Here is a 19778-nt window from a genome sequence, read left to right as displayed (position 1 = left end):
GCGGTGGCGGGGTCGTTGGTGAGGGAGAGGATCAGCTGGGTGTCGTCGTCGTAAGAGATGATGTTGAGGTTGTGTTGGCGTGCGATGGCCGCAAGGGGGCTCATGTAGACATTGAAGAGGGTGGGGCTGAGCGAGGAGCCTTGAGGAATGCCGCAGATGACTTCGGTGGCTTCTGATCTGAACGGAGGGAGGCGGACTCTCTGTGTCCTTCCGGCGAGGAAGGAGATGATCCATTCTAGAGCCTTCTCTTGGATTCCGACGTTGCTGAGGCGCTGCACTAGGGTGCGGTGGCAGACAGTGTCGAATGCCGCGGAGAGGTCCAAGAGGATGAGGGCCGCTGTTTCCCCGTTGTCGAGCAGGGCTCGGATGTCATCAGTGGCTGCGATGAGGGCGGTCTCGGTGCTGTGGTTGGCCCGGAAGCCAGACTGCGAGTGGTCGAGGGATCCATTCGTCTCGAGGAAGGCGGCCAGCTGCTTGTTGACGGTCTTCTCGATGACTTTGGCTGGAAACTGGAGGAGCGAGATGGGGGCGGTAGTTTTTTAGTTCGGTGGGGTCCGCTGATGGTTTCTTCAGTAGAGCGCTGAGTTCGGCGTGCTTCCAGCTCTCCGGGAAGGTAGCGGTATCAAAGGAGGTGTTGATGATGTCCCGCAGGTGGGGTGCGATGACAGCGTCGGCCTTGTTGAAGACGTGGTGCGGGCAGGGGTCGGTTGGAGATCCGGAGTGGATGGAGTTCATCGTACGTCGGGTTTCTTCGGTGTTGATCGGGGTCCAGGCGCGGAGGGTGGTGGTGGGGGGTGCAGGTGCGGTCGTGGGGTGCGTTGCCTGCGTGGTGAAGCTGTTGTGTATGTCTGCGATCTTGTTGTGGAAGTAGGAGGCGAGGGAGTTGCAGAGGTCTTGTGATGGGGTGATGTCGTTGCTTCCGGCTTTGGGGCTGGAAAGCTCTTTGACGATGTTGAAGAGTTCCTTGCTGTTGTGTGCGTTGTTGTCCAGTCGTTCCGTGAATGCGGTTTTCTTGGTGGTGTGGATCAGTTGGTGGTGTTTTCGAGTGGCGAGCTTGAGGGTGTTCATGTTGTCTGGTGTTGGGTCTCTGCGCCAGTCTCTCTCGAGGGCGCGGCAGTTCTTCTTGGAGCTCTTGAGTTCGTCGGTGAACCATGGTGCTTTCTTACTTCCGGGTCTGCTGTGCGGGGTCCTTAAAGGGGCGAGGTCGTCTGCACAGTTGCTGATCCACTTCGTGAGGTTGTTGGCGGCGTGGCTGGGGTTCGCTGAGCTGGCGGGGGGGTCCTGGCTCAGGGATGCGGCGAGCTGGTCGGCTGTGATCTTGGTCCAGCTTCTGCGTGCAACCTGTTGCTGGTGGTGGTGGATCGTGTTCTTTCTGAAGCTGAAGTGGACGCAGCTGTGGTCCGTCCAGTGGAGTCCGGTGGCGTGGCTGGAGGCGATGTCCTTGCTGGAGGAGAAGACTGGGTCAAGTGTGTGTCCGGCGAAGTGGGTGGGGGTGGTCACCAGCTGCTTGAGACCGAGGTTGGCGAGGTTGTCCAGCAGGGTGGTTGTGTTGCGGTCGTTGTTGTTCTCCAGGTGGAAGTTGAGGTCCCCGAGGAGGATGTAGTCAGTGGAGGGGAGGGCGTGCGGGCTGATGAAGTCGGCGATGTCTTCGGGAATTGTGTGCGTGGTCCCGGGGGTCTGTAGATGAGGGTGCCTCTGAGGGTTTTCTTGGGGTCGGTGTGGATCTGGAAGTGCAGGTGTTCGGCGGCTGTGATGGTGTCATTGGTTTTGGTCGAGATGCGGATAGTGCTCTTGTGGACGATGGCGATGCCTCCTCCGGTCTGATTTGCGCAATCTTTCCGGATGATCTTGTATCCATCCGGGATGGCGATGGCGATGTCGGGCGCTGAGGAGGCGTTCATCCAGGTTTCCGTGAGGAAGGCGACGTCAGGAGCTGTTGTGTCGAGCAGGTTCCAGAGAGCCACGGCGTGTCTGTGGATGGAGCGGGTGTTGAGCAGGATGCACTTCAGGTGGTTGCTGCAGGTGCTCGGCTTGGTGGGTGCGGGTGCAGTGCAGGTCCGGATGCAGGAGAACTTGCAGGAGTGGCAGCTGAAGGGTCCGTGAGTGCTTCTCGGGGTGGCTCGGTAGCATCCGGGAATCCGGCCGGCGTTGAGTGCGTTGAGGTCGGTAGCGTCGTAGGTCAGGCGGGTGGGCTGGCGTCTGCGGGGGCCAGGGGGTCTGGCGCTGGGCGCGGTGCAGGCGCGGACGGGCGCAGACGGGCTTACCTTTGGCGCACCTTCGGCGCTCAATCGGTGCTCCCGCTGCGCGCGTCCGCTGCGCGGTCGCTCAGGGGGCGTCATAAGTAAGGGGCCGGGAGGGCGGCTCAGCTGGGTGGCGGGAGCGGGGCGGCCAATGGGCAGGAGGGGGGCGGAGTCGCCGGAAGTCTGCAGCGGGAAGGAGGTCCGAGGGCGGCTCAGCGGCGGCTGGGTCGTCCGGGGGAGAGCGGCTGAAAGAAGGAACAGCACACAAGGCAGGGGGAAGGAAGCAGATGGGGGGAAAAGGAGGCAACAGTACACAGGAAAAGGAAAAAATGAAGGCAGCAGATGGGGGGAAAAGGAGGCAACAGTACACGGGAAAGGAGAAAAACGAAGGCAGCACAATGCAAGGCAGGGCCCAGAACTAAGGCAGCAGAGCAGAGCACAGGCAGTCAGCGGGCAGGAGCAGCGGTGTGTGGGGGCGACCTCGCCTGGAGCAGGCTCAGCGGTCGCTCCAGCACAGCAATGAGGCATGTGGAGCCCTCCTTTTGCAAAACAAGCATATGTGATGCATCCAGATACTCCCTGCCCCTTGGTTCCTTTGTACTCTAGTCCTGATAGTTTCCCATAGTGGTGATAAATGACCCACCCCAAAATATAAAAAGTGCCATTGCCTGGGCTGTATTTCCAGTGTTCAGGTTGGAAATGTTTTCAAATGATTAAACCAGTGTAGACAGCCTTAGTGGGTTTATTCTTGACATGTATGAACAGTCTGTGTAGGTTTGTTGTTCCCAGTTACTCTGTGTATTCAAGGTTGAGTTAATATACCAAAGGTTAATGTATGTTTCTGCTTTCTGTTTCATCTAGGGAAGCACACAGTCAGATTGAAAAAAGGAGAAGAGACAAGATGAACAGCTTCATTGACGAATTAGCGTCTTTAGTACCAACGTGCAATGCAATGTCCAGAAAGCTTGATAAACTGACAGTCCTGCGAATGGCTGTTCAGCACATGAAGACATTACGAGGTAGGTCTTAATAGCTGTAGAGAGAAACAACTCCAAGAACTGTGCAATCCAAGTTTTTTTTTTCCCCAGAGGGAGAGCGGCAGGAGCAAGGCTAGTCAAGCCGAAGAACCAACTGTAAATGTCAAGGGTTCACCCACTAAACGTTAAAGTCTTGGCATTCTCCCCATGCGCTCAGTAGCAACCTCGCGCGACGGGAAGAATGCCAGCACAACACATCTCCCATTTTTATACAAAGGAACTTGAATAAAACAGAAAAGATACTGTACTAACCAATATTTAAGTAGGTGCAATACAAAATAAAACAAAAAAAACAAAAGACTAGAAAGCAAGATAACATTTTCAGGTACAAGAATGTAAACATTTATCGACAATATAACATTGTACTTGATAGGCACTTTGATCTGTCTTCTCAGACTTGTGCCTTTGACGCCACATTCCGTTACTGAAGCTTTCTGTGTACCCAGCGGCAAAGGTGGCACACACTCACCACTGGACACACTCTCTCCTAGTACCCCATCCAGGAGTGTATCATCAACTTGCACCAAGGCTCTGCCCTCCCAACACTCCAAGTTGGAATTGGTCTCCGTACTTACATCTTCACCAACATTTTCATCCGAAATCCATGAACCTGAAGAGCGACCACAGCCCCTCTTCCATGACAAGATTTTGTTGCATTTGGCTAACTTGCTGAAATGCGAAACCTTGACATCATCTAATTCAGCAAAACATGCAAAGACGTTCCTTACTCTCTTGTGTTGGCTGCTTCCTTTCCTCACCAACCTACTAGACTTGACTCACACCCACACTCCTACACTCAAGGTTACTACTTTGGTGCTCCTCTGTTTGTCAAACTATTCCCTGTACATCTTGTGGGCATTTTCTAGATTCGTATTGACAATTTCTATGTACCATTTGCATTGCAATTCTTGAGACATCCATGTCGAAGTGTCCCCAGTGAAGGGATCCCTACCAGTCAGTCTTGAAAGGGCAGTACCCTGTTACAGTAGGAGTGATGTGATATGCCCATACCAATTTATAGAGTTCTTGCTCCCACTTTATACCGGCGCAAATGGCAGCTTGGATACTGCCCATAATGACCCTGTTAAACCTCTAAACCGCTCCATTACAAGCAGGGTGATACACAGGTGTCTTCATTCCTTTGATGCCATTCCTTTTAAGGAAACAAGTAAATGTTTCCGGCACAAATTGTGGTCCATTATTGCTCAAGAGAGTTTTGGGGATGCCTTCTCTCAATACAGTTTCAAGAAATTCAGCAATATATTACTAGTATCAGAAGATTCACAGATCTTCAATTCATCCATTTTTAATACATGTCAAATAACACTAAGATGATTTTAGGTCCCCCCATACCATCTAACACAGGTCCCAAGATATCAATGGCCAAATCCTCCCACGGACCCGAAGGTAAAGTTCTGTTACTCAAGGGCGGCCTTAACAAGACCAGGGATTAATCAGAATTGCTGCAATGTTCGCATGGCCATGTCCATACCGGACCACTAATACGAACCTATAAGTCTATGTTTAGACTTAACAATACCTTGATGTCCCTCATGTGTAAGTTCTATAATTCTCTTCCGTAAGCACAATGGAGGAATGATCCTGTTATTCCTTTGGAGGAATCCGGAACTCGAGACAGACATTTCATCTCTAAGCTCCCAATCATTCTTGCATTCATTCTCAATAGTCTTCTTGTCAGGCCAACCTTGCAATGTGTAATCCATAACCTTAAACAAAGTACTGTCTTCCCAGTAACCAGTTTCTCAATCTGCCACTGTAATGCTCCCCATATCATGTTCATCACTTGCTACACTTTTGTCCTCCCATTCACATACATCTCACCATCACTTTGTAAGGGTGACCTACTGAGCTAGTCAGCCACCCTATTTTTCTTTCCAGGGATGTACTCAACATTGTACGCTTAGTCCAGTAAGTGGAGTGACATTCTTTCAATGCGGGGAGTAGCGATGCTAGACCCTTCAGCTGTTAACACCTTCACTAGTGGCTTATGGTCAGTACGTATCGTGAACTCCTTACCCCACACAAACTGTCTGAACTCAGATGTGGCCCATACACATGCTAACATCTCCCGTTCTATCACAGAATATTTTTCCTCAGGAGGGGTTAGGGACCTGGAAGCAAACAAAATGATGCCCTCCACTCCATCACTTGAAATGTGGGAGAGGACCGCACCAAGTCCCTTACCGCTGGCGTCCGTGGTAATCAACGTCTTAGCTCAATGGTCAAATCCTTGAAGTGGTAAAGCACCACATATGCTAAGTTTACTCGGTTCAAATTGCCTTTGACACTCCTCGTTCCCTACAAACTCTGCCTAGTACGTAACAGTTGTCTCAATTGGTGAGTTTTTCTCTGAAAATCCTTCAACAAATTTAGCATAAAATTTTGCCAAGCCCAAAAATGACCTAACCTCATCCTTGCACATAGGAGCTGGGGCATTCTTAATAGATTCAAGGATTTCTTTTTTTAGGGGTGATGCCACTACCACCTAATTCATGTCCTAAGTAAGTTACAGATTTTTTACCAAACTCACACTTATTAATTTCAGCATTTAAACCACAAGCCTTCAAATTATCTAACACATCGTGAAGTCTGCTCTCAGTGTCCTCGTTGTTCTTGCCCTTATCCAACAAGTCATCTTGAAAGTAGGCTATGCCAGGAAGATCCTTGAAAAGTCTATGCATGATACTTGGAAAGAATGCAGCAGCCGTGGCTAGTCCGAATGGCATGCGGATAAACCTAAACATCCTACAGGCGTTATGAATGCAGTTAGATCCCTGCTGTCAGGGTATAGAGTCACCTGGTGGTAAGTTGGTGACAGGTCAGTTCACAACTATATTTTTGTTGAGGTCTCTCAAATCTATGCATTACCTCAGTTTGCCATTACTTTTCCTGGCCACCACCAGTGGAGCCATCCACGCAACACATTCCACTGTCTCTATGATACCATTGCTCTCTAAGCCTTTCAACTCTTTAATAATGTCATCCCTAACACTGAAGGGGATATTCCTTACTTTATGTGACACAGGTACAGCAGCCTTCTTTAAGACAATCCAATGGACAAAGTTGGTAAGAGTTGCTATCTTTCCTGAAAACACTTCTGGGTATTTGTTTTTTAGCACGTTCTTCAAATCCCACTCAGTGTCATTTGCACCCTTCACCTGCTCCACGCTGTTGGGGTTTAGAGTAATATCCAAGGCTTTTTGACCTACCCTCCCCAATATCGCAGGTCCTACCTCAGACACGTACAGTTGGGCCATTGTCATTCTACTCTTAAAATTAAAGGGTAATACACAATATCCACACATAGGTATTTTCTCACCAGTGAAGGTGACAGGATGAATATCAGATTCAATTAGATGCTTATTTACTACCCTCACACATTTACTATCCCATACTGCTTTGTTCACTATAGTAAATGGTGAACCAGAGTCTGCAGTAACGCTTATTGTTACCCCTCCAATGCACAATGATTTGTTCCTAGTTGCATTGCATACGTTTAGAACAGGACACTCAATGCATAGTACACCATCATCTTCTTTAACTTGGCCTACATCAGGCAATTCAGAGTATGACTTGTTATCCACTAGTTTTACCCTTTGCATACTTATATTCTTCTTCCTACACACCTTAGCATAGTGGCCCATAACACCACAAAATAAACATTTCGCTTTAACTGCAGGGCAGTTCTTATCACTGGCAAGGTGCTCTCTGCTACTACACCTATAGCAACTAAGATTTCTGCTTTTCCAATTAACTGCAAGCTTCTTTTTTTGTGTCAAAACTCTTGGCTTTAGAAACTTTGCAAACCACTGTACCCTCCTGAGCTGCCTTACCACACCTTTTAGATATTTCACTCTTTTTAACTATCGCTATAACGTCCTTGAGTGATGAGTCCCCACTCACCCAAAGTCTTTCCTGTACATTGGTGTCATTAGTGTGCATGATGACCTGGTCTCTAATTAGTTAATCATGTATATTACCAAATTTACATGAAATCGCTAACTTTTTCAAAGCAGACACATGGGGCCCCATTAGGATGCAGGCAGATTGCCCTCGCCGGGCCGGTGGTAGTCACCGCCCGCCCGGCGGGGCAATTATTATTATTATTATTATTATTAAGCGTTCTTATATAGCGCTCGATTACCCGTAGGCATCTCGGCGCTTGCCTTGGGAACCCGTCCTGGTTTTTCCCTGTGAGATACCCGTACTGGGCATCCCCAAGGTGAAAGCCAGGCATCCCGCCGCGGGGGGGCCGTAGTGGAGATTAAGCAAGCTAATGCCCAGAGCTGCAGAGTGTGAACCTGTGACTCGAGTAGGCACCGAAACGAGAATTATCGAGTCCGTGGATATTTGGGCTCAAGACCCTGCCGCGTCGGGAATTGAACCCTGGTCCCGGGTCTGACCTCTGCTTCAGGGTCTGCCGCCTCTAACCAGTGAGCCACACTTCTCCACCAGGCAATCCGGCTGCCATCACTGTAGAAGAGACCCCCCGCCATATTATTATGGCTGGGGGGTCCGCGGCAGATGGAAAGACCATCCGCCGCTTTTCCGCCCAGTCGACATGTCGACCGGGCGGAAAAGGGTTCCATATGGTGGCGGTGTCTTTCAGACACCGCCAGCCATATTACAATGTGCATTTGTGAATGCCTTTCCGTGGCGGCAGGCATGCAGAGTCTGCCCGGGGAGGTGGGGGGTGCACATGGGGGTACCTATGGTTCCCCCTGCCTTTCAAAGTACAACGTGGCAGGCACCGCGTGGTGCCTGCCACGTTGTACTTTGAAAAGCACAACATGTATTTTTAGCATTGCGGCGGGCGGTGCTGGGCGCATCCTAATTGCCCCCATGGGACCCCCGCCCTTATGGCGGCGGTCCCTTTCACCGTGAGGATGCGGCCGGACAAAGTCCGCCTGCCATCCTAATGATGCCCATAGTCTTCAATCAGCTCAGACTTTTCTTTCTACCTCTGGAAAACATTTAACCTGTCGATGGCTACACAAACAATGGGTAAGTAGTAGTGATTCAAATCATCCAGTGCATTCGCAAAAACATCCCCTTCCACTGCAGATCTGACCTTCTTTTCCATTTGGAGGTAGACGCGTATACCTTCGGGACCTAGACTATGTAGTAAAATTTTCTTTTTATATGAGGAAGTACATTTTTTCTAACCCTCCTCTTCAATTGCTGATAAATAGTTCATAAAATAGTATTTCCACTCGGGCCACTTCATTTATGGTTCCCCAGGACCATGTAAGAATGGCAAGGGAGGGGTTAGCGTAAAAATGTGGGCACACATAGCTGAACTCTAACAATGTAAAATGCCAAAGGAGACTGAGTACAGGAAAATACTTAATTATAAATAATAAGGGTTAAGGTACACCCTATGGATTTGCGTTAAAATGCCCAAAATAGACAGAAAGAAAGGCTACGGTGTGCATATCACCGTGACACGCATGATTCCTCAAAGGATTGGTACTCTCTAGTGTGCGTGTCACTGGCATTGAAATGTAAGGTATAATCTGGTATCGAGAATAAGGTGTGCGTATCACCGTGACACGCCAAATTCCAAAGTAAATATTACTACAAAGTGTGCATGGTAAATGAACGATATATGCGCCCACATAATTCAGATAATACCAAAATAACATTGCCACAGAATCATAGGAGAAAGAGTGCAGTGTACAGCCAGCAAAACTGGCAATCAATTCTCCCAGGGGTGTCCGTTACACCGTGACACGCGAGGTGTGAGCAAGTTTGGCATCACTAGCAAAATGGGACTCACAGCCAATTCTCACGTAAACTAATTCCTCACCATGACACGCCTGACGGAAAAACTCGCTAGGCTGCAGGCGTCCTCATATGGTGTGCAGTCAGCTTCCTAAGGAGTGTGGCAGATGTGAGCACTCATACGCGGCCGAAGATTTGGTGGGGAGATCAATCAGAGATTCGGAGTGAATGCTCCCATAACAAAGTATAGGATTTGGTTGCATCCTAATTGCTGGAATGGAACCGACGATTGCATCTTTTGGCGTGTTTCCCCAGTCTCTTTGCTTTCTGACCTCCTGATTTTTACTCTGTTTTTGTTGGTTTAGTGTGTCTGCGGATTTTCTCACTGCTGATCAGTGTTAAAGTGCAAGTGCTTCTATAGTAAATTATGTTTATGGATTGGTGTTTCCAGTTTCAGTTTTTTTTAACGTCTTTATTTTGAATTTTCTTCATAAAAGACATGCATACTAATACAAGACATACAGCAAGAATATACATATACAAATTTTAAACAAACAAAGAATTTGTTTAAAAATCTCAATTAAATGTACATAAGAAGACGTCCATAAAAGGATTAAAACAAGTATTTAAAAACAACCATTTCATTTGTCCCAAGTAAGATAGATAGACTATGGCAAGCTATTTTAATTTTAATTATTCAGTTTAAAGTGCTACAAGCGTCCCTAGTTCTAATTAGCCAGGCCCACCCGAGGAATTTTGCCAGCCCTATGGATAGCCATTCGGATGACTGGCTGGGTTGAAATGTAAGCTTGACCCTTTATAAAAACTTCTCAAACATTGCTGTATTTGTAGAATAAATCAAATCTATGGGGGACAGGTGAGCTAATACCACCCCTTTCTAGCAAATGATTATATATTGCTGTGGGTCTTGGTAGGGGGGTGTGAGGGGTACACGGATAGAAATCATACAAATCCCAAATCGTGATGGGACCGTCACCTTCGTGAGGCTGGGAGGATCTTAAATAGGGGACGATGTTCCTATTCCTAAATTTAACAAGAATTAAGTCCCCGGGAATGTCCTTAGGTAATGACCCTAGCCAACCCACCCTTCTAACACTCAGGATACCACCATCTTTATTGGGTGGCAGGGGTCTGTTTTTAGCTAACCAGAAGATGACCTTGTGTAATAGATCCTGATAACTCTCGGGTTTCCTGTGGGCGGGAGTCGGTGCACCTGAAAGAACAAGCACAAAGGGTGCGGCTGCCGGAGGTAAGTCTATACATGCAGCTCCATTTGTCTCTGCTCTAACAGCAGAGTAATTAGTTAACACAGGTTTTGGACCATTTTTAGTGACCAGTGGGGGTTGACTCTTGGGAGGCTGTCTTTCAATCGGGACATTTTTTCTCGTATTAGACAAAGATTTGCGGGCGGTTTTGGTAGCAGTTAGAGGTAGCATGATGGGAAATTGACTTACAATTGGAACAGTTTTTGTTGTGTCAATTACCATAGGCAATTCAGGTACAGTTTGTGGGATAGAACAATTAGGTATCGCCATCTTTATAATAGATGAAGAGTTGGCTTTAATAGCTGTCTCTATGCTTGTCAGCCTATCCCCTAAAACAGTAATTTGTTCTAACAAGGGTGCTATTACATATCTTAACAATAGTTCAAGCTGAGGTAGTAATTGCATTTGAGGCGATGATACTTTGTCCTCCAAACTTTCAGCAACCCCCCTGGGTGTGATGGAGATTGTGGCAGGCGATGGGGAATCAATACAAAGTTTTTGTGTTTCGGGTTGGATTTCATAATCGTTTACCCCGTCGTGTTTCCTTTTTGCACTTTGTCCCAGCGACAGTGCAATTGCCTGGATGTTGTCCTCATGAGGTGGTATAGAAGGTTCATGAGGTCTGTCAGCGGGAGTGTTAATACTAAGGCCTTTTTCGGGGGAAGAGGATGTTACTGGAATAAAGTTAGTCCCGCACAGAGCGTTTAGTTCCTCCCAGTAGGACACAATTTGCGAATTTTTAGGGGTATATGACGGGGATTGCATTGTATCGAGGGGTTGGCGGCGGTCATCTATATCGCAAATAGTGGTAGGTGATGCATAGCTCTGAATAAGCTTTTCCATTGTCTAGCTGTAATGTAGGAATTCAATATGCCCCCTTATGCGTCATGAATAATAAGGTATGTTCAAAAATAGTGTCTTTGATGGTGAAGCCAAGAAGACCATGGGTAGAAAAAAATAAAAAACTATACCTTCTTTTGCTAGGGAGCAAGGGGAGGTGGTCCGTCCCGGCCTCCTTGTGCCTCTGAGGGCCACAGAGGGCCCGCCCTTTGCCCGGGCTTAGCCCGGCGGTCCCGCGCGCGTCCCGCGGGGACAGGAGGTGTTCCGCTGTTTGTAGGCGCCTCCTGGCGCAGTCAGTGACGTCCCAGGTGCACCTCTGCCACCGGGGCACCTGGGGATTGTGGTCTGGTTCTGTTTGCCGTTTCCCTCACGGCGCTTGGTGGGGGCTGTGTTCCAGGAAAGCAAAGGAAAGGAGAAAGTGCTTTGGGACTCTGCCGGCCCCCCTCCCGTTCAGGCGCAGGTTGAAGTGACCCCCACGATTGGTGTTTCCATGTTTGGCTTATTTGGTTTACTGCTAAGTCCCTAGTATAGTGCACTATGTGTGCTCAAAGCCTGTAAATCAAATGATGCTAGTGGGCCTGCAGCACTGGTTATGCCAACCACACAAGCAACCCTGCAAGGGGTTCTCAGACCTGCCATGGCAGTGTCTGCGTGCAGTTGTGACTGCCATGTCAATCTGGCAAGTGCACCCACCTGCCCATCCCTAAACCTTCCCTTTCCTTGCATGTAAGGCACCCCTCAGGTAGGTCCAGGATACCCTCCATGGGCAGGGTGCAATGTATGTAAAAGGTAGAACATGTACTGATGTGTGTGACATGTCCTAATAGTGAAATACAGTGTATTTCGATTTGCACCATGGAATGGCTGTCACATAGAATAGAATGGGAGATACTTAGTAACATCTTACAAATATAACTTCCCTTGGGGACAAGATTGGAGAATGGACTTTAGTATGCATGGCCTCAGAATTTATTTTAGTAAAAATGGTTTTTAAATTATGTGTTTGAAAAATCACTTTTAGAAAGAAAGCATTTTCTTGCTTATCCATCCTGTGTGCCTCTGCTGGGCTGTGGTTTGACTGTCTGGCTTTGGAGTGACAGGGGCTGGGGATGTGCATTTACTGTAGACATCTATTGGGTTTGTTGATGTGTGTCCTGACCTTCCTGGATGAGTCAGGGCTGGGCTGAAAAGACCTGGGCTGCATTTAGAGTAGTGGGAGTAGATCTCCTTGCACCTGAATAGGCCTTACACAATGCTGTCTTCACCTCCTGCCAGGAGCTGGACTAGAGAGGACAGAACTGGTTTGGACTAAGCACGGTGATTCTGCCACATGAGAACAAAGGGAAATGTGGTATAAATATTGGGTCCCAGACCCCAGGACTTTAGAGCTCTTTTGGACTCAGAAACCTGACAAGAAGAAGAGCTGGAGAAGCTTTGAGGAGGAGCTGCCACTTTGCTGTGTTGGCCTGCTGTGGCTTCTTCAGTCTTGGGCAGAGAAAGAACTGTACTGAACTTTCTGCAACTTCTTTGAGTTTCTCCAAGGGCTTGAGGTAGAGCTTTCCCCCTGTTCAAGAAACAGACAGGACCTGCAAATTTGAACCAAGGCCCAAGAGTGACTCCAAGGGCTAGTTGGCTGGCTTCCTGATCAGAAGCCTGGGGGACATAACATGCGCACAGCAACCTTGAACTCAGAACCTGGACTCTGCCATCTGTCAGTCCTGCCTTTCCAAGTGGTGCCACCCGAGCCCTGGGCCCTTAGAAGTGGGCTTCTGCCAATCCCAGCTGAAGGCCCCATCAGAACCGGTGTGAAAAGATGCAAAGCCTCGCCACATAGCTGTCAACCACATCAGAAACAACTCAAAGTCCCGCAAAGCTTTTCTGTGCAATTCACCTGAACTGATGCAATCTGACACCAAAGCAAAGACTTCACCTTACTCCGGGTACCTCCTCTTGGAGCACGTGTCTCAGTTGCCACAGAGGGAAACCGCAAGCCGATTTCCGTCACCAAGACCGCCCATGGTTCCGTGACCTGAATGCACCACAGAGGGCACCGCCACACTTTGAACCCCAAACCCTCTCACTGCCCCCACTGAGCCACTGCTTGCACCGCAACCTGTGGACACCACACTCTGCACTGCCTTGTTTCACTCCGCCGCCCTGGTCTCATAGACGACGATGTTGCCTGCTGACATTGATGCTGTGGTCTGCACCATGGTCTCGGGGCACCCCTTGTAAACTACACGAAGCACCGCCCAGTCACACACCACAGCCACGGCAAACAGATGCTATTCCCATCGACTGTCGATTTTTGACCTACGCCGTCGCTTGCACTGTGACCGTCAGCACCGCGACGAGCACCGCTCCGCAACACACCGCATTCCTGGTCTCACCGACGCCCCTGCACGACTGCCACTGAGCCGCTGCCTGCACCACGACCTGAGAGCACAGCACGCCACACCACTCTGCTTCACACTGCAGACTCGATGACCCACGCTGCCGCCGGACTGTTTACAAGTCTTCTGACACAGATGCCGGTCCTCACCGACGCTGTAGACTGAAACTGTTGAATTTTTTTGTGTACAGCACCGTAGTAGCACCAGATAGAGCTACCGGCTTCAAGGAACTGCATCTTTACCGTTATTCTTGCAAAGTGCATATTTTGATTATTATATGTTAGATTTTTATCGAAGAAGAGCCTTAGTGATCGAGTAGAAATGAGACTAACCACAGAGGCTGAGAGCCATGTTGGAAAGTAGAATGGCTTATGAGCGTGGTCTCAGGGAACTGGAGTTGAAGACCAAACAGCTGTCTGAATCCAGCATTACAGGTGGAAGCAAAAATACAGTGTCCAGTGGTGAAGGAGCAAACCACATACTCGGGGGCACGGTTCCGGGCTTTAAGATGGGGGTGACATAGACAGGTGGTTTGAAGCATATGGAGTAGCTCTAGAGGTGCACAGGATCCCTGAAGAGTATTGGGGAGCTCACCTCTGGAGCCATTAACCTACTGAGAGGAGGGTTGCGATACTGGCTCTAGAGAAGGGGACCCCATCAAGGAAGGAGACCCTTGTCAAGAAAAAATTACTCACCCGAGAAAAGTAAAGGTTGAGGTTCAGGCAAATTCAGAAACTGTATCACCAGTCCTGGCGGGATGTTGCAGATTACTTGTGTAAGGCATTTGATGGTTGGGTGAAGGGTAGTGAGGTAAACACCTGTGATGGGCTGTACAATTAGATTGCCAACACCTGGTTGACTGCATGCCTGCTGACCCCAGTGAGCTTATAACAGAGGCGGACCTTTGGGGTAGTACCAGAGGGTTTAAGAAAGCATTGAGGAGTGATCCTAAGGAGGGTGGTCTAGGTTCTGCCTAACAGAGTGAGGGGGACGTAAACAGTGACCCAGGCAGGTCACAGTGTAATGTGTGTGTGGGGGAAGGTTTCCCAGGTCCCTTTAAAGACAGGAGGGAAGGTTACAATGGGCAGATGCCCAGGGTGCCCCATTGCTAACCCGGTGCATGGATTGCTCCCAGTTGGAGGACAAGCATGGGAACTTGGTCTGTACTTAGAGCTCCACAGTGTCAGGTGAATTAGAAGAGACAGGCACCCTGAAAGCGCTGGTTTCTGGTGGTACTGCTCCCAAGGGGAGAGTGTAGAGACCCAGATTGAGGGCCAGGAGGTGGAACCAGTCCACAGTGGGAGGATAAGAGGTTGCCAGATCTGAGAACTGAGCTACCACCCCTGTACTGGTGGGAGGTAGAGTGGAAAGAGGGAACCTAACACCCGGGGCTACCCACCTCTGAGAAACCTCAGAGGTCAGAGAGCCTTTGATGGCCTGTAGCCTGGTTCTTGACACAACTGTCAGTGACATCTGTTGGTTGTTGTCCGTATGGGCAGAGTCTCCTTGAGTTGGGGAGAGAAGTTTGATTCAAGGGGTGAAATGGGGTCACATTACTTTGTTTGCCATGGTGGTATTGTCTGACTTTTGGGATGCATGTTTGAGCAAGTTACAGTTATGTGCTGCACAGTTGGGGTCCACAGATGAGAAGTGCTTCCCATCGATCAGCTCAGTGGCTCAGGAGAGTATAGACAGAGCAATCCAACTGATTTCAGAAAGGCACAGAACTGACAAAAGCCCCTGCAGAACATCCTTTGTCCAAGTTCTATCACCTAAGCAGGGAAGTCCATCAAGGTATTGATTAGTTATTCACCCTTCTTTTTTCTGATCCCATTTTTGTTGGCTTGTAGAACGCTCATCATTCTATCACTGCTAACCAGTGCTAAAGTGCTTGAGTTCTCTTCTTAAAACATGGTAGAATTGGCTTCTACCCAATTTGCATATTTAATTTACTTGTACGTCCTTTGTAAAGAGGCACTACCTGTGCCCAGGGCCTGTAAATTAAATGCTACCAGGAGGCCTGCTGCACTGATTGTGCCACCCACTTAAGTAGCCCCTTTAAACATGTCTCAGGCCTGCCATTGTAGCCTGTGTGTTCAATTCTTAAATTGCCATGTCAGCCTGGTACAATAAACCTCTTACCAGGCCAAAACCTTCCATTTTTATTACAAATAAGTCACCCCTGGCATATGCCCTGGACATTCCAGAGGGTAGGGTGTGGTGTATTTAAATAGTTGAACATGTATTTTAACATTTTAAATGCTTTGATAGTGAAGATCTCTAAAATAAATTTTTCACTACTGCAAGGCCTACCTCTCCCATAGGATAACATTGGAGTGATCCTATTACATTTAGGGCCCGATTCTGATGCGGTTAGGAAAGCATTCCCACCTAGGGCCTGGTTTTGATGCGGTTAGGAAGGCCTCCTAATGGCCTTTGCTCCTTCCAAATCGGATCGGGAATGTGTCTTCCCGACCCAGGGCCCAATTATGATGCGGTTAGGAACATATGCTCCTATCGATTTCAATGGGAGTCTAACCAAATCGTATCTGGAAGCATCCGGATGCATCATACTCCATTGGTCGGACTCTCCATATCCGAGTGGGTCGGAAACCATTTCCAAACCAATTCGGTCGGGAAGCTATCCAACCCCCATCAGAATCAGGCCCTAAATAAGGTGTAATTTCCAAATGGGTGAAGGAATGCATTCAGGTTTGGTATCTTTAGAATTTTAATGAAAAATCCTCTCTCATGGTGAAGTCAGATTTTATATTACAGTTTTGAAAATGCCACTTTCAGAAAGATGAAGAAAGTAGTGGGGTTGTACTGTGCACCCGAAATTTTCAAAGTAATCACCAGTATTCAATTTTTATGTGGTTTTCAACAGGGCGTGCGGGAAGGGAGGAGGATGCTTCTCTCCTAAAAGTCAAAGAACGAGGTAGGTGATGTACTTGTCACCAGACCCTTTCTGCACTGCAAATGCTAACCTAGGTTAGCATTTGCAGTGCAGAAAGGGTCTGGTGACAAGTACATCACCTACCTCGTACTTTCAGAAAGATGACATCTTCTTGCCTTTGCCATTTAGTGCCTGTAGCTTATCTCTGAGTCACATGACTGGGTGTAGCTGACAGTTGACCTTTGTGTATTCCACTTAGACAACCACACAAAACAGGGAGTTTAAGAGTGCCTGGATGGGCTATCACTGGCATGATGGGAGGGAAGAGCTGGGCAAACCCTACTTAGACTTGAATAGGCTGTGTCATGCCTCCACACAAGGGGCTGCATACCCCTGTAGTTAGTCTGGAACCAGGGCAGGGAAGTCAGGATGCCTGTGGACTTCAATGGGAATTCTAGAAGCTTCTCCCACTTTCCAGAGGAAGGTCACCAGAAATAAATATTGGACCCCAGACACCAACTCTTCCGTAAACTTCTAGAACTGTGGATGCTCTGCGAGGAAGAAGAACTGCTGTGCTGCTAAAAGGACTGCCACTCTGCTGGACTGCCGCCCTGCTGTGCTGACCTGATGCCTGCTGCACTCTTACCTGGGTGAGAAGGACTGGACCTGCAACTATGAACCTGAGGGAAAAAAAATTCGCCCAACATCCTTGAACCCAGAACCTGGACTCTGCCATCTGTCAGTCCTACCTTTCTAAGTGGTACCACCCGAGCCCGTGTCCCTTATAAGTGGACCTGAAGGTGCTTCTGCCAATCCCAGCTGAATGCTCCATCGGAACCGGTGTGAAGAGATGCAAAGCCTCGCCACATAGCTGTCAGCCACATCAGAAACAACTCAAAGACCTACAATGCTTTTCCGTGCAACTCACCGGAACGGACGCAAGCCTACACCAAGCCCCGCAAGCCTCACTCCACAAGCTTCCTCGGAACTTGACGCCGGATGATACAAAGTCCTACAATGTAACAGCGCGTGCCAGGATTTAAGGTACTGTGTTCAGCTGACCTAGTGGGTCCCTGTAGCAGGCCCTTGCTCCTTTGTGGTCGGCCTGAACATGTGACTTTGTTCCTGTATCTGGGTGACCAGATAAACGCAATTGGCATTTTATGCTTTTGGTACTATTTTCACTAACATCTTCAAAACTGCAAATCTCCGGATATACTAATTGTTTTTTGGACATTTTGGCATCTCTATTTTTATAACTTGATGTGGGATCCTTTTTGTGTGGTAATTGTCACTTTATTACTGTTTTTAGTGTTGCACAGATACTTTGCATATTACCTCAAACCTAAGCCTGTCTGCTCTGTGCCAAGTTACCAGGGGGATGAGCACAGGTTAACTGAGGGTTGGCTTGTACCTCACCCTGACAAGGATTGTGGTTGCTGCTTGACCAATGCTCACCCCTCTAGTCAACCAACAACCACATTTCTTACAATTATGATGCAAGAATATTTTGTCAAGAACATTGACAATATAAAAATATAGTGGAACTGAACGTAGAAGGTAGGAATATATATTTTTTTTATTTAAAGTACTGTTTTTTAAACATCTGTTTATATAGTATATAGTTTTCTGTATAATTGTAAAAAATATCGTTTTTTAAATAATGTAATATATATGAGTTATAGTATTACACGGTATCATCGTTATGATGTGTGTTTTATTGTAACTTGTAATTGTTAATGTGAAATTTACATTTTTATAAATTGAATTCATTTTAAATTTAGTACTACGTTTTGTTTGTAGGGGGTTAGGTGGGGATTTATTTTTTTTTAAATTGTTTTTTTTTTATTTTCAATTAATTGTTTTGGTAATTAAATTATTATTTGATTGCTAAATATGTGTTTGATTAATTGTGCTAATTATTTTAGTATAGTTATTCTTTATGTCAAATTTAATTCTTTTGAAATTTAATTAGCCACTTTCAATTTATTAGTGTGTTGTTGGGTTTTTAGGTGAATAGGTTGGAAAGTTATTTAAAATATTTTTTTATTTGTAATTCTTTTTTCATGTTATTGAAATTATTAATTGATAATTATGTAAAGGATTTAAATGTTCTGTCACTTAATTGTATTTTAATTTAGAATTAATACATTGATCGTTTAATTATAAGATTATGCAAGCATTTTATATTTATTATTAGTTTTAATTTAATTATTGACCCATTTGTTTATATTTTTTAATTATTTATATTTGTCACTTGATTTTATTTTTGAGTATTAGGTAGTACATTTTATTTATTTTAAATATTTTCATTGTTTTTATTTATTTTGTAATATATGTTTTTTTAATTTAATCTTGTTGATCTATCAATTAATTATATGAATATATTTTTTTAATGTTAAATGTTTAAATGTTTTTATTATGTTTTATACATGCTCGTTAAAAAAGTCTTTAGGTGTTGGAATAGTAAATCTAGCCTCTCAAGAGTCCAACATTTTGCACGCTTTTGCTTCTGTTATAGTGGGAATAGTATATCTAACTTATCCAAAGACCAATACTGTTGCTAAGGTTGAAGGGGAAATTGTAAATCTAAACCCTCCAAAGACCAATACTTTCCATGTTTTTGTTTACCCTGGGAATGGAAATATTACATTTGACTAAGAAAAATCATAGAAATATAAAACCGATACAAAACACAGAAATACAATTAATACACTGAAATATCTGGAGAGCATAATTTGGCCTTTGGAACACCTTGAGTAGACATACATTTGAAAGAAACAACAAAGGGCTCATAGGTCAAATGTTTAAGGAGAGAAATTTGGCTCCCAGAATGTGGATTATTTAAGGGATCTGAAAAGCAGGAATTGGTGGCTCGAAGTATTTAATCATAGATGTCTATAGTGTTGAACGCAGACACTTGGAAGCAGTACATTCAAAGGAGATGCCGTTGCATGTGAAACCCCCACTCTCCACTCCGAATAAAAACCCTCAGAAAATTGCTGCCGAGCCCATGGAATATCCAGAGGCAGGGGAGAGAAAGGAGGTCTCATGGCATGCCTGGCTTCATAGAAAGAAGATAGAAAGAAAATAATTGCGTACAGACCTTATTTATGTTGCTTCTTTAGCCAACCAAGTCTGCTAAATGGATATGCAGCCATTTCCAAGCAGGGGATGTACTCTTTTGAGTAAAAATACAGATTGAAAGAAAGATTAGTAAGGGTAAATACATTTCTAACAACAGGTATCAGAACAAGTTCATCAAAAGTGGTGCTGCATTGTCGTATGGCATTTATATTTGTTTTCTTCGGTCTATCGGAGGCAAGTATATTTTAATATAC

General features: G+C 46.5%; 1 protein-coding gene across 3 annotated transcripts in view; it reads left to right on the top strand.

Moving 5' to 3' along the window:
- The window catches only part of BMAL1 (basic helix-loop-helix ARNT like 1), a 659821-nt gene that overhangs the window by 364713 nt on the left and 275330 nt on the right, over window positions 1-19778 (top strand). For all 3 annotated transcript variants that reach the window (XM_078680912.1, XM_078680911.1, XM_078680910.1), the window contains one exon: window positions 3102-3259. In XM_078680912.1, coding sequence (XP_078537038.1) covers window positions 3102-3259 — 158 coding nt within the window. The remainder of the gene's footprint in view (window positions 1-3101; window positions 3260-19778) is intronic.

Source organism: Lissotriton helveticus, chromosome 3_1 (genome assembly GCF_964261635.1).
Source record: "Lissotriton helveticus chromosome 3_1, aLisHel1.1, whole genome shotgun sequence".
Taxonomy (NCBI): domain Eukaryota; kingdom Metazoa; phylum Chordata; class Amphibia; order Caudata; family Salamandridae; genus Lissotriton; species Lissotriton helveticus.
Note: the sequence above shows the minus strand (reverse complement) of the source record. Positions and strands in the feature narration are given on the sequence as shown.